Here is an 11,841-nt window from a genome sequence, read left to right as displayed (position 1 = left end):
TCACTTAAATGGTTCAACATGTTCATAAGAAAATGAGTACTAAGACGACCAGGCAGTTATCAAAAAACTGAAAACTAAAATGAAGCTTGAAAACTCATAGGGTTAATCATATTTTACATAAAATGAAAACTAGGATACGAACATTGGTAATTTCCGTTGCAGTAATTCTTCGACAGAATGATAATCAGGTAGATTCGGCTATCTGGAAGCAGTCTACAGGGCAGCTTAGCTTGTCTTCCTGCGGTGAGACGAGAAACAAAACGACTGATCTTCACCATGCGGAGCGCAGAGCAGTTCGTGGCGGCTCCATCCGACCCCTCCTTGGCCGCTGAGTAAGCGGATAAATTTTTTAGCTTACCTCAAACGGGTTTGCGATTCCATAGCGTTTCCAAGTCATTGGCTTGGAAGTGATTTCACCAACTTAACGGGGACCTAACCAGTTGTCGTCCCCCTGACGTAACGAAATTCGCCGGTTGCGGCCACACAGATCACCAGATCACCATTTTCATTGTAGAGCTGAATCTCTACGGGCCAAATGTGCTTCGACAGGTCAGGGACTAAATTTTTAAGTTTGTCGAGATCCAACGTTGCATTACGCATGAAGTAGTATCCCTGAAACACATAAAAGTATTTCGTCTTCAGGCGTAGTCGCGACTTTGGTGTGGATTTTGTCGAGAATCTCGGGGTTTCTCGGGCCTACACTATATACACCTTGTAGTAGGCCTGGGATACTCTCATGTGGCTGTGACACACCCGTTCGCAAGTGTTCGCAACTCCTCTTATCTCACAACAAAGTTGAGATATATGACGAATTCAGCTTTCAAAAACACCCAATATTATTCTTTTTGTTCCACAGATGCGGCTGGAACGAGCAGTTTTCGCACCGCATGTTGCTGCGTTCGATTTTTGCCTCGCATTGCTCTACTTAAGCGCTGTAGAGAGATATGATTACCAGTTTTAGAGTAGAAAACGGTTGCACCTCCATGTACTTCGACATTTTCTACGCTCAAAAATTTCAGTCTCCCCTCGGACAGACCAAATCGACGAAAAGTGCTGTTTGCGCGACTCTTTCTAGTTTTGCATCACTGTGCACCGCACAGCATTCGCGGATTTGCAGTTCAAAGTCAATATCTTAAAGAAGAACGCAGGTTATGGCTTTGTTCTCGGGCCTCGACAAAATCGGCGCCCGAACAGAAAAATTTTGGCTGGTTTTGGCACTTTTAAAATTGAAAACGGGTGACTTGCGTGCTCGGTTAGTGTGTAGGATAGTAAGGGAGATCAAACCGCAAGTCGATATGTCGAAAAATGGGGAACTGTGGCTCAAAGACACAAAAGCACCCCAAATTTTGGCAACCTCCCTTTAATAATCAGCGACAATTTACGTACCTTAACAGGGCACCTGAATGGTGGTTCAAATGAATCGATGAAGGGAGTCCAAAACATGTCTTTGGCCGGGATGAAGCTACACAGGCCTGTAGTCCAGACCCAGCGTATATAGTACTCACAAAGATTATCTGATATCCCACCGGTACATTTCGTGATTATGACGACGAACTGCGTAGAAAAAAATGGTAAATTACTGTTTGCATGCAAACAGCGGGGCAGTGGGAGTGCACGGTGAAAAGAGAGCCAGCGTGGTGCCGCTTTTAACTCGCAAAGCCGTTCAAGAAGAGATGGTGGACAGCACACTGTAAATGTCTTACGGTGAAAGGCTGCACCACCATGTAATGGTGGAGATTTTCTCCATAATACCAAGGAAATTCATCAAAATGCCTATTAGTTACAGTGAATTCTGAATGGTATGTTATGGAGTCAGCTGCACCACCATAGTATGGAACATTTTCACCATAATATGGAGAATCTTCATTGTACAGCATTTAGAGTGCACACACTTGAAATCCTACGAAGCATTTGCTTCATAACTACAAAGAAAATAAAGGCATTGTAGAATTGTTTCGTATTATGAAGAAATGCTTCGTATTTCGAAGGATTTTGCTTCATAATACGAAGCATTTATTCGTAGATTTTACAATGCCTTAATTTTCTTCGTATCACAAAGCGACTCTTCGTAGAGTTTTTACTGTGCATTGCCTTAACCTTGGACACAGTCTTCAATTGTTTTGTGAACCGGACGCCCGAGCTGATGTAACTTGCACCCTTCTCGTCCATGATGATGGTTGCGTTCTCAACTACAGTGTGATGTCGTTTGTCTGAGCAGGCCCTTGCGTCGTAGTAGACTGGGACTAGATAAGTTTTCTGCGTGATACAATGACTCCTGTTAGGGGGTGGTCGGAGGCGGTAGGAGCACAATGAAACAAAGGCCGTTTTCAATATTTCCACCCTCCCACCATGCAGTCCCCCCTGAGCGCGCTGGATGGATGGATGAGTGGGATCGGATGCAGAGCTAGAAGCGGTAGCAAGACCGCTTAAAAATTTAATGTAGGGCACTTTTTTAAAGCGGTCTTGCTACCGCTTCTACCTTTCCATCTAATCCCACTCATCCCGTCCATCCCTTATTTCTTAGGGAGGCCGTGAAGCTTTTTCGCAACTCAACAAGCGCTTTTAAGGTACGAAAACGCTTGTTTAGTGCACGATCCTTAACCCTATTTGGATGACTCACAGGCGCTGCAGATCGACTCTTGGCGATCTCCAAAGCGGCAATAAAGGCGAGTAGGGTGGCAAGCCGCAACACATGAGATGTGCATCCTTGATACATATCAGGATCCCACCTGTCAGGTCGCACCCAGCTTTTTAGCGCAGGCCGGGAAGCACCCCCAAGGCTTTTAGGTCGTAACGCTTGTAATCGTGCAGACGGTTAACCCTTGGATACCCCAAGGGCTAAAGAGAAGCTGGGACCCCAACGGGAATAAAGGCGAGGAGGGTACAAGCCGCAAAAACATGAGGATGGGCATTTTAAAATGGGTTCGACCTGTCAGGTCGCGAACAGCTCTGGTAGACGCAGGCCGAAACACGCCGAGGCTTCCCTTCGTCTTCACTGGTGGTAATCGTAGCGAGACGGTTAACCCTTGGGTACAATGAGGACTAAAGAAAGCAGGACAACGCAAGTGAGGCGAGGAGAGGAATACAATGGCGCAAAGAAACAAAGGCATGGGTCATTTTATAGGGGTTCGACATACTTTTGCAAGCATGGAATGATCCGCATTAAAACTTTGCACTTCAAGCGCGTAATTAATTCATGCCCTGGGAATGGCGTGGATCGTTTCAGAAGATCCATCAGGGAAAATCGTCACATTTTCGCCCCATGTTTTACTAAAAGGTTTCGCAAGAAGATTGTTAAGATATTTTCGGTGTGCCGCCAGCCCCCACTTTGTAAACAGGTTTTACCTAGCTTGGTTAGTTCCCCAGATGCAAAACAAAATGTCCGCACGTCCGTTTTGGAAAAGCAGTTGCAACCCTTTGGCCAAAGGCATGCGCAGAAGCGCGGCTACACTGCAAAAAAAAAAAAACACAACAAAAGTACACGAATTCCCGGCAAATTTTTTATCAGGAATTTTTTGTACTTTCAAAGTACAACAATTGTTGTACAAAGTACAATGGAACCGGCATGACGACTGCTGGGCAGTGCAGGCCTCGATGTGGTTTGTGTAATTTTCGTTGCACTTTATACAATCCGTGTTGTACTTTTATTGTGCGCTCACTGAAAAACCAAACGTGGTCCAGACCGCACCACTGGTGTGGTCAGATGGGTGCTATTTTGACCACATCAGTTGGTGTGGTCTAGACCACGTCTGGCCACGTTTGGTGCGGTCTAGACCACACCAAACTTTTGGCCACGTTTGGTGCGTTTGGTGTGGTCTAGATCACACCAACTGGTTTGGTCAAAATGGCATCCATTTGACCACACTAGTTGGTGCGGTCTGGACCACGTTTGGTTTTTCAGTGGCTGTCCTGCCTACAACAGTCCTTAAGGCACAGGCCAGGCGGCTGAACTGGATGAGAGCGTCGGATATCAAAAAATGTTCAACCGGACGAGAACCGAGTGACGCCAGCACCTGCGATGCAATCGTTGCAGCAGGCCGATTCGGACGTCGCTCTCGACGCTCCGTCTCTATCTCTCTCGCCGCACCTCAGTGGTGACGTTGACGCACGAAAAGGCGCGATGCACCGCACGATAAGATGTGTGAAAGGGACGAACAAAAGTCAACGAGGTTTGCAAAACAAAGCCCAACCAGAAATGTGAAAAGTGCAATGAATGAAGGGCTGAATGCCTTAGGTAAGGAGTTTATAGTGAATTTATTTGCATCGATAGCGAAGAAAGGTACTCGGGTGCGGTTGTATATTTTTGTCAGTAAGTCTGTGCAACTCCTAGCCACTGAGCAGAGGCACTTGAGTGAATTTTGTTAGAATGTCAAAAACATTTCTTCAAATCCTAATCGAAATGAGCGTACCTCACTCTGATAGCTGAGATTCTGAACGTTGCCGTCAACGGGGCTAACTTGGGACCCCAGGGTGGTCATCTGACATAACAACGTATGTTCACTGCAAATTGGATGGAAAGACTTCGTGCCAAAATATGGCGAGACTTTAAAGTCTCGCGACGAGCGAGCTATTCAGAAACGAGCCATTCAGAAAATCTCGAGGAAGTTGACGGAATTTTCGGTTCAATTTTGGTAGGTGGCATGTTCTCAGCAATTGACAAGGGCAGTTTTTATTCCGTGGAAATCGGACCTCATTTACTGGCATTTCAAAAGCCGATGGCGAGCTATCGCAAAACGGACCTCGGATTCGGATCGGACTTCATTTCAACATCGGTAGGCAGTTCTTCCCATGTTCGTATCAGTAATATTTTTGACTTTTTAAGACAGTCACTCAGAAAATTGCCATTCAGAAATGGTTCATTCAGAGAAAGGCACTGAGAAACAGGCCACTCAGGATACATCATAGAAAGGGTCACTCAGGAAAAATCACTCAGAGGTGCGCGAAAATGTCTCAGGATTTGTCACTCAGACAATTTTCTGAGTGAATTTTCCTGAGTGACTTCCTGAAAGATTTTCCACTAGTGGACCACCCGAACTAATCATGAGCGTAGGCCTATGCGTCGGCCTCCATTCCGCTCAGCAATCAACTCGGCATCCCGAATGCATGCGAAGCATGTGGTACGTGTCCAGAGCGTATCTGGACTGTCCCCTCGGCATCACGATTGCATCCCGAGCGCCTCCGGCCACTCCGCCTCGGCATCCATGTCACATCCAAAGCGTCCTCAACACGTCCAGGACGTACAGGGCATCCCGAATGCATCCCGCCCAACTCCGTCAATCCCAACGCTGTCCAATGGGCATCCGGGGCGTCCTCAACCAACGCGTGACATTTTGCCACGTTCGTTTCACGTTCCTGGAATGAGAGTGTACTTCAATGAATGTCCCGTCCTCTAGCATTCATTCATTTATTCATTCATTCATTCATTCATTCATTCATTCCGTAACTATCACTGGAGCAGCCTAAAATTTAAGAGGGAATTTTGTAGGTGGTTTGTAGTAAAAGATGAAGCATGTGTGCACTCTCCAAAATATCAGCTCGTTCTGAAGAATTCTGTGACTTGGAAAATGCGGTCTTCCTGACTCCGCTCTCCTCATTTCGCCATGTGCGACGAGTCAGGCTATAGTTAGTTTTTCCATTTTCGCAACACGCACAGTAACTTACTTGCGTTCATAACAAGCGGGGTTGTTGGCACTCTTCCCACGGGTTTCTTTGAAATCTGAATTTAGGTTTCTCCACTTCGCACTGAGCAAAGTTCAGTCAAACCAATTTTGAATGCGGATCTACCGTGTTACCAGCATGCAGTCCCATGTGACTAAGTCTAGTTACTGGTGCAGTGATATGTCATACTCCATAATCGAGTTTAAACTCTCATTGGGAACGAGTCAGATATTCTCTTCTTCGTACTTCCGCTTCCTGGATCCCACTTCCTGTCTTTTTCCAGGTTCTTTGTGTGCGAGACGCCAGGAATGGTTAAGAGGAATTTACAGTGTTAGCAGTATGTTTTCAATAATAAGTCTCTCTGTTCTTTATGAGTTTAATAGAACCAGGCTGACTTTACGCTGATCAACCTGACTTAAATAAGATAACAAACCAATGACAAAAATAAGTAATTGAAGTGCTGCATTTGACGAAATTCTAGAAGAGGTGGAGGGACGGCGAAACTCAGTCTTCGATCTCGTCTTCTCTGTTGCAGTGGTACATCGCGTTCAGTTTCGCAATGTCGCCGGAGCTGAGGCCATCTCGTTGTCCAATCACAGCATTCGTCTGCACCTGAATGATGCATTGCACGTCAAACGGATGCATTAGATTTAAGCAGTGCCGTTGAAAGAGTCATACCCAGGACTACGTACACTGAAAACTGAAGGGTGCGAGAATCGCGACCAAAATTTGGCGAGAAATATTACTCACAGTCTTGTGGTTAAAATCAAAGTTCTCACCAAAATTTTGTCTTGTGCAAGCCTTGTAACAAACATGTCAATAATTTCTCACTAGTTCGTGGCAAGACAGGTGAAAATCGGCGAGAAATATTTGTCACCGTCTGGTAAGAGTCAAAATTCTCACCAAATTTTGTGAGTCTTTGCCGCCCCTCCCTTGTATCGGTAGCATGTGTCCATGTCAATATAAATAAGTACTATACCTTAGGTGTGATGGTTTGCCTCCCATTTTTGCTGAACGCGGTCAGAGTGTAGTGCATGACACTGCCGAAGTCATACCTGACGCCGTACCCAGAAGTGGCAGTGTTCTTTTCGAAGTTGTTGATTTTGCCTAGTAAAGAGGGAAAACTCGTGAGCCACAATTTCGTAGGTAATGAATAATGATTGGGTAATGCCCTAGGTTATTAATATTGACTGAAAGATCTCTCAAATGTCTAGTTCCTTTTAACATTGTGTCTCATTCGTTTGTTCGTGTTTTAGCCGGAAATAAGCGTATGCACGTCTAAACGAATGTGCCATAATGCTCATAAGAACGTGACATTTTGTCACATTTGTTTCAATGCGATGTCACGCTGCTGGATTGAGAGTGATGCCCGCGGGTTTAGTTTTGTCCATCCACGATCGCACTGTCGCAATGGTTTTGTACTTAACGTTCCAGTTTTCTTGACAGATGAACTTTGCCCAGGACTGCACCCTCTCAGTGGGCCGTGGGGGTGGCCAAAACTCACGACGCGTTTTTAGCTCCAGAGTCGCTTACAGCACTCGAACCGAACGTGTGACCCCACCAATGGATTGATTCCTCGCTCGGACAGCAATCCTGGTGGGGTCTTTCGTTCTGTTCGAGTCCCATTTAGCTACTCAAGAGCTCAAAACGCGTCTAGAATTTTGGCCGCCTCCACCGGTCTTCTGGCCCACTGTGCCGTTACCAGGTTCAATGTTTTCCCAGTTGATGGTGACGTAGTTGTCGCGGTCGGCGCGGTTCTGCTCGTGCGTAAAGCCGATGGCGTGCATGAACTCGTGGGCCGGTGTGCCCCGCTTGCCGCCGAAGCAGCCTGACGCCAAGTTGAGCTCCTGGCGTCCGCCTCGCCGCCCCAAGGCAGAAAAGCAACCTGTACGCACACAAAGTTCGTCGTAAACATCCCTTCAACACTCACTGCAAATTATAGCATCTGTGGCAAATTATCGCATTAAAAATGCAGTAATTTTCTTGCTTTTTGGCTCAGATTATTATTGCATACGCTAGGAATGGTATACCACACTGTAGAAAAAATCCACGGGAAAAGGTACAGGTCAGCCCACTGTGCTAAAAAACCACAGTAAATCCCTTTAATTTTTTTGCCGTGATTTACTGTAGTTCAGGACAAAGTATTTACTGTACCTGGTTACAGCATTTACTGTACCTGGTACAGGATATTCCGTACTCCACTCCTGTGGTAACAGTAAATCCCGTAGAAAGTACAGTAGATCCTGTAAAAAAGTACAGTAAATCCTGTACTCTGAACTACAGTGACAGCTGTACTAATCACTACAGGATTTACTGTGATTTTTTCCCACAGTGCCTGCTAGACAATTTACCTGGTACCACCGTACCTCGGCCAGTACGGCTTTTGGGGTACGGAGTGCGGTTTTTCATAACATGGGCTCTTATGGGAACCACGGTTTTTGGGTACGGTTGTTCTGTACACCGTGAGGTACGGTCTAGCCGTACCTTTTTCCTTGAAATGTACGACTTCTTTAACTGTGAATTTCGTTTACGAAATTTCAATATTACTCGTGGAATGTCAGTGTCAGTGAATTTCCGAACTCATCTTCCGCGGTCCTTACGTATTCTCAAAATACTTCGTGTGTAAGGTTAGGCGTCTCCCTCTCACCGGACTTGCTGTTGATGACCGCGACGTAGTCGGTGTCCCTCGGCCTTTTCGGCACGATTCGAATGCAGGTGTTGCGACTGTAGTCCATTATGGCCCTGCCAATGAGGTTACGCTCGGCTTGGGCTAAAAAAAAAAATTAAAAAGAAAACAAAAAAAAATCAACAGAAATCTTGGGTGAACAAACAGCTTTTCCAGTAGACACTTAATGTCATTAGACATTTTGCTCCCACCAGTTAAGCAAATTTTAAGCACAACCGACGGCGATACGGTATAAATTTGTTACCGCGTGGACCTTTTTCTTCGATGCCTGCTAGAAAATCTTCTTTCAAGGGACAATTAAATTTACATCACCTGATGGACAGCACCGTCGAATATGCTCTAAGTTACGTAAGTCGTGTAAGAAAAACAATTTCCATTACATTTTGAGTGCAGATGAATGCTTGCACGATTAAGCATGGTGCTCGTGTCGTGGAGAACGCACAGAGGGCCATAAGACCGATGAAGGTGGTAAAATCCCAGACGCACTTAGAGCTCCAGGGTCGGTAAGTGAGCCCACCAATGGATTGCCCTCCGAACGAGGAATCCATTGGTGGGGTCACACGCACAGTATGAGTCGCTATTAGGGAGTCTGAGTCCGGGGCTCACAAGACGTCAGTTTGGGCCGCCTCTACCGGTCTTCTGACACATTGTGGTTCCACAATTCACTTACTGAAGCTGCCTTCGATTCTGTAGGGCACAATAGCGTTTGGCCAACGGAGTCTTAGGTCCGTCAGACCATTGCGGCCCAAGCCCTCGGGAGGGAGAACGATGTCACCCTCAAAGAACGATCCCTGCTCTCCCTTGGCGGACGATTCATCATTACCTGAAATGCAAATTTAGTTTGGAGAAGCATTGTTGGTGAAAGCATGTGAGGTTTCATTGCCTATCAGTACAACCGTATTTACGGGTCGTGTGTCCGACGTTTAGCGCGAGTCTGCTCCAACTTATGAGCACTTCAGTTGGGATGAGACACAAAGCCCACACTGAAAATCTGGAAGTCAGGGCCCAGACATCAGAGGTGAGCCCAAAAGTCTAGCCAAGTTTTGGTCAAACCTGAAAGTTTTGTCAAAGTTTGGACTGACTAAGCAAAACGTTTCCTTTTTGACGCATACGAATTCCCTTCACTTTCAAGTTTTTCAGTTTCCTGACGGACGACGAGATTTAAGGGTGTAATGGCGAATTATGTCAAAAATCCGTCCAACTTCTTGAATGAGAAGCTGAACAAATTGCCTCACAATGATGTACTTAAGTTGATGCACATTGTCCAGGAATCTTTTTTTTTTTGTGAGGAGGGGAACCAGTTAGTTGGTTCGGAGCAACATGAACTTTTAGTGACAAATGATTCAACACTGACCAGATCCGTGATGGAGGCTATTAGTGACAAGTTCGGAGACGCCCCCACTAGGAACTGACAAGCCCAGTGCGACCGGCAGCAACAGCAGCATCGGTACCATCCCTGGAACGTGACAGAAGTGTGTGACAACAGTACATAACAGCGTATCTACCGTGGGATTGCCTTGGAAGATACGTTGTTCTGTCGGATGATCACTCAATTTGGGCTCGTGCTCCGGTGGTGGCCGTCAAGAACGTTCCGTTAGTCTGCCCCACGGTGGAGGGTACTCTACAAATCGAAGAGTGTACATGGTATGCTCTAACTGGAGCATGCCTGCAAGCACGCTCTAACTAGCGCATGCCTGCCAAGCATGCACTTACTAGCGCATACATACCATGTACACGCTTCCTGATGCAGACAACTCCCTATCCCTTAAGCACTAGATGCATGCTTCAGTTAGCGTGTACATGGCATGTATGCACTAGTTAGTGCATGCCTGGCAGGCATGCGCTAGCTAGAGCGTGCTTGCAGGCATGCTCCAGTTAGAGCATACCATGTACACTCTTCGATTTGTAGAGTACGTGTTTGGGCGTTCCCGTGGGGGATCTAAGATCACATCCACAGAAAATCCAAAGGTGACATTTTAAGTACTTGTTTTTGGCGATACAATTGCGTACACAACGGATTGCTCTCCGAACGAGGAATCCATTGGTGGGGTCACACCTTCAATTCGAGAGCCATGTCTAGCGACTCGGGAGCTCGAAATGCGTCTAGGATTTCGGTCGCCTCCACCGGTCTTCTGGCCCAACTCTACAAATCGAAGAGTGTACATGGTATGCTCTAACTGGAGCATGCCTGCAAGCACGCTCTAGCTAGCGCATGCCTGCCAGGCATGCACTAACTAGTGCATACATGCCATGTACACGCTAACTGAAGCATGCATCTAGTGCTTAAGGGATAGGGAGTTGTCTGCATCAGGAAGCGTGTACATGGTATGTATGCGCTAGTAAGTGCATGCTTGGCAGGCATGCGCTAGTTAGAGCGTGCTTGCAGGCATGCTCCAGTTAGAGCATACCATGTACACTCTTCGATTTGTAGAGAATGTGGAGTGCGAACTTACTCAAGGCAGCCAAACTTCGGCTGAAGGCAGGAAAACACCGAATGCTCGTCCACCCCAGAACGACATGTGTGACAGTGTAATAACGGCGTATCTACCATGGGTGCCTTGCGAAGATGTGTTCCGGATGATCACTCAATTTGGGCTCGTGTCCGGTTGTGAGCCTCAGAAACGTGCGTGGTGCTCCCCATCGCTCGGCGACGTTTTTGGCGCGTCCGCTGCGGCGACCTGAGAGAACGTCACGTAAAATTCCAAGGACTTCTTAACGTACTTTTTTGGCGATACAATGCGTACACCGGATTGCTTTTCTGAACAGGAATCGATTTGTCAGAACCTTCATTTCGAAGCCATTTTAGCATCGGGAGCTCGATAATGCTCAGCCGGTCGACCCTGTTTCAAGATTCGATCTTACTGCCGAAGCAATGTGGAGTGCGAACTTACTCAAGGCAGGCAAACTTCGGCGGAAGGCAGGAACACAACGAATGCTGCGCTCCACCACCAGCAACGACCACTGCGCCGCCCGCTGGTTTTATAGAATGGGAAGCGGCGGCGCCATGCCTGCAGTGCAGTGCCCTTGCGCTAATTGGAGGCCGCTCCACTGCGTATCGTAAGTGGCGTTTCCGGAAAGAGGAATATTAGGTTTTATCTGTGAGCCTCCGCATTTACAGCACTAGAGCGTGGTGACAAGTCCACCGACCGCCTCACTCGTGCCACCACTTTTTCGGCACCGCGACCGGCTCGAGCCGGCTGGAGCCGGCTCGGGAGCCGACAGCCGACGCACAGTGGGCTAGAAGACCGGTGCAGGCGGCCAGAATCGCGTTTTGAGCTCCAGAACCCCTAAACAGGAGTCGAACCGAACGTGTGACCCCCACCGATGGATTGCTCTCCGAACGAGGAAACCATTATGGTGGGGTCACACGTCCGTTTCGAGTCCTGTGTAGCGACTGTGGCGCAACGCGTCTGTTTTGACCGCCGGCGACGGTCTCGCTGGCCCATACACAAAGCTTGAATAATATTGCAAAGGGGGGGCGGTTTTTCATTAATAAG

At 47.1% G+C, this 11,841-nt stretch overlaps 2 protein-coding genes across 2 annotated transcripts; both read right to left on the bottom strand.

Annotated features, from left to right (window-relative positions):
- Nucleotides 1–307: 307 nt before the first annotated feature.
- LOC117648327 lies at nt 308–2,706 on the bottom strand. Its single transcript, XM_034390801.1, has 4 exons — nt 2,621–2,706; nt 2,098–2,256; nt 1,387–1,554; nt 308–612 (listed from the first exon to the last, which is right to left on the bottom strand). The coding sequence occupies exons 2-4, from the start codon at nt 2,167–2,169 to the stop codon at nt 433–435; spliced, it is 420 nt and encodes a 139-aa protein (XP_034246692.1). The 5' UTR covers nt 2,170–2,256; nt 2,621–2,706; the 3' UTR covers nt 308–432.
- A 3,357-nt stretch (nt 2,707–6,063) lies between these two features.
- Nucleotides 6,064–11,404, bottom strand: LOC117648147 (zinc metalloproteinase nas-13-like). The gene is made up of 7 exons (XM_034390398.1): nt 11,236–11,404; nt 9,699–9,800; nt 9,015–9,167; nt 8,306–8,428; nt 7,361–7,543; nt 6,638–6,765; nt 6,064–6,270 (listed from the first exon to the last, which is right to left on the bottom strand). The coding sequence occupies exons 2-7, from the start codon at nt 9,796–9,798 to the stop codon at nt 6,163–6,165; spliced, it is 795 nt and encodes a 264-aa protein (XP_034246289.1). The 5' UTR covers nt 9,799–9,800; nt 11,236–11,404; the 3' UTR covers nt 6,064–6,162.
- Nucleotides 11,405–11,841: the final 437 nt, after the last annotated feature.

Source organism: Thrips palmi, unplaced genomic scaffold, assembly GCF_012932325.1.
Source record: "Thrips palmi isolate BJ-2018 unplaced genomic scaffold, TpBJ-2018v1 HiC_scaffold_3, whole genome shotgun sequence".
Classification (NCBI taxonomy): Eukaryota; Metazoa; Arthropoda; class Insecta; order Thysanoptera; family Thripidae; genus Thrips; species Thrips palmi.
The sequence above is the reverse complement of the archived record's forward strand: the minus strand, read 5'-3'. Positions and strand labels throughout refer to the sequence as shown.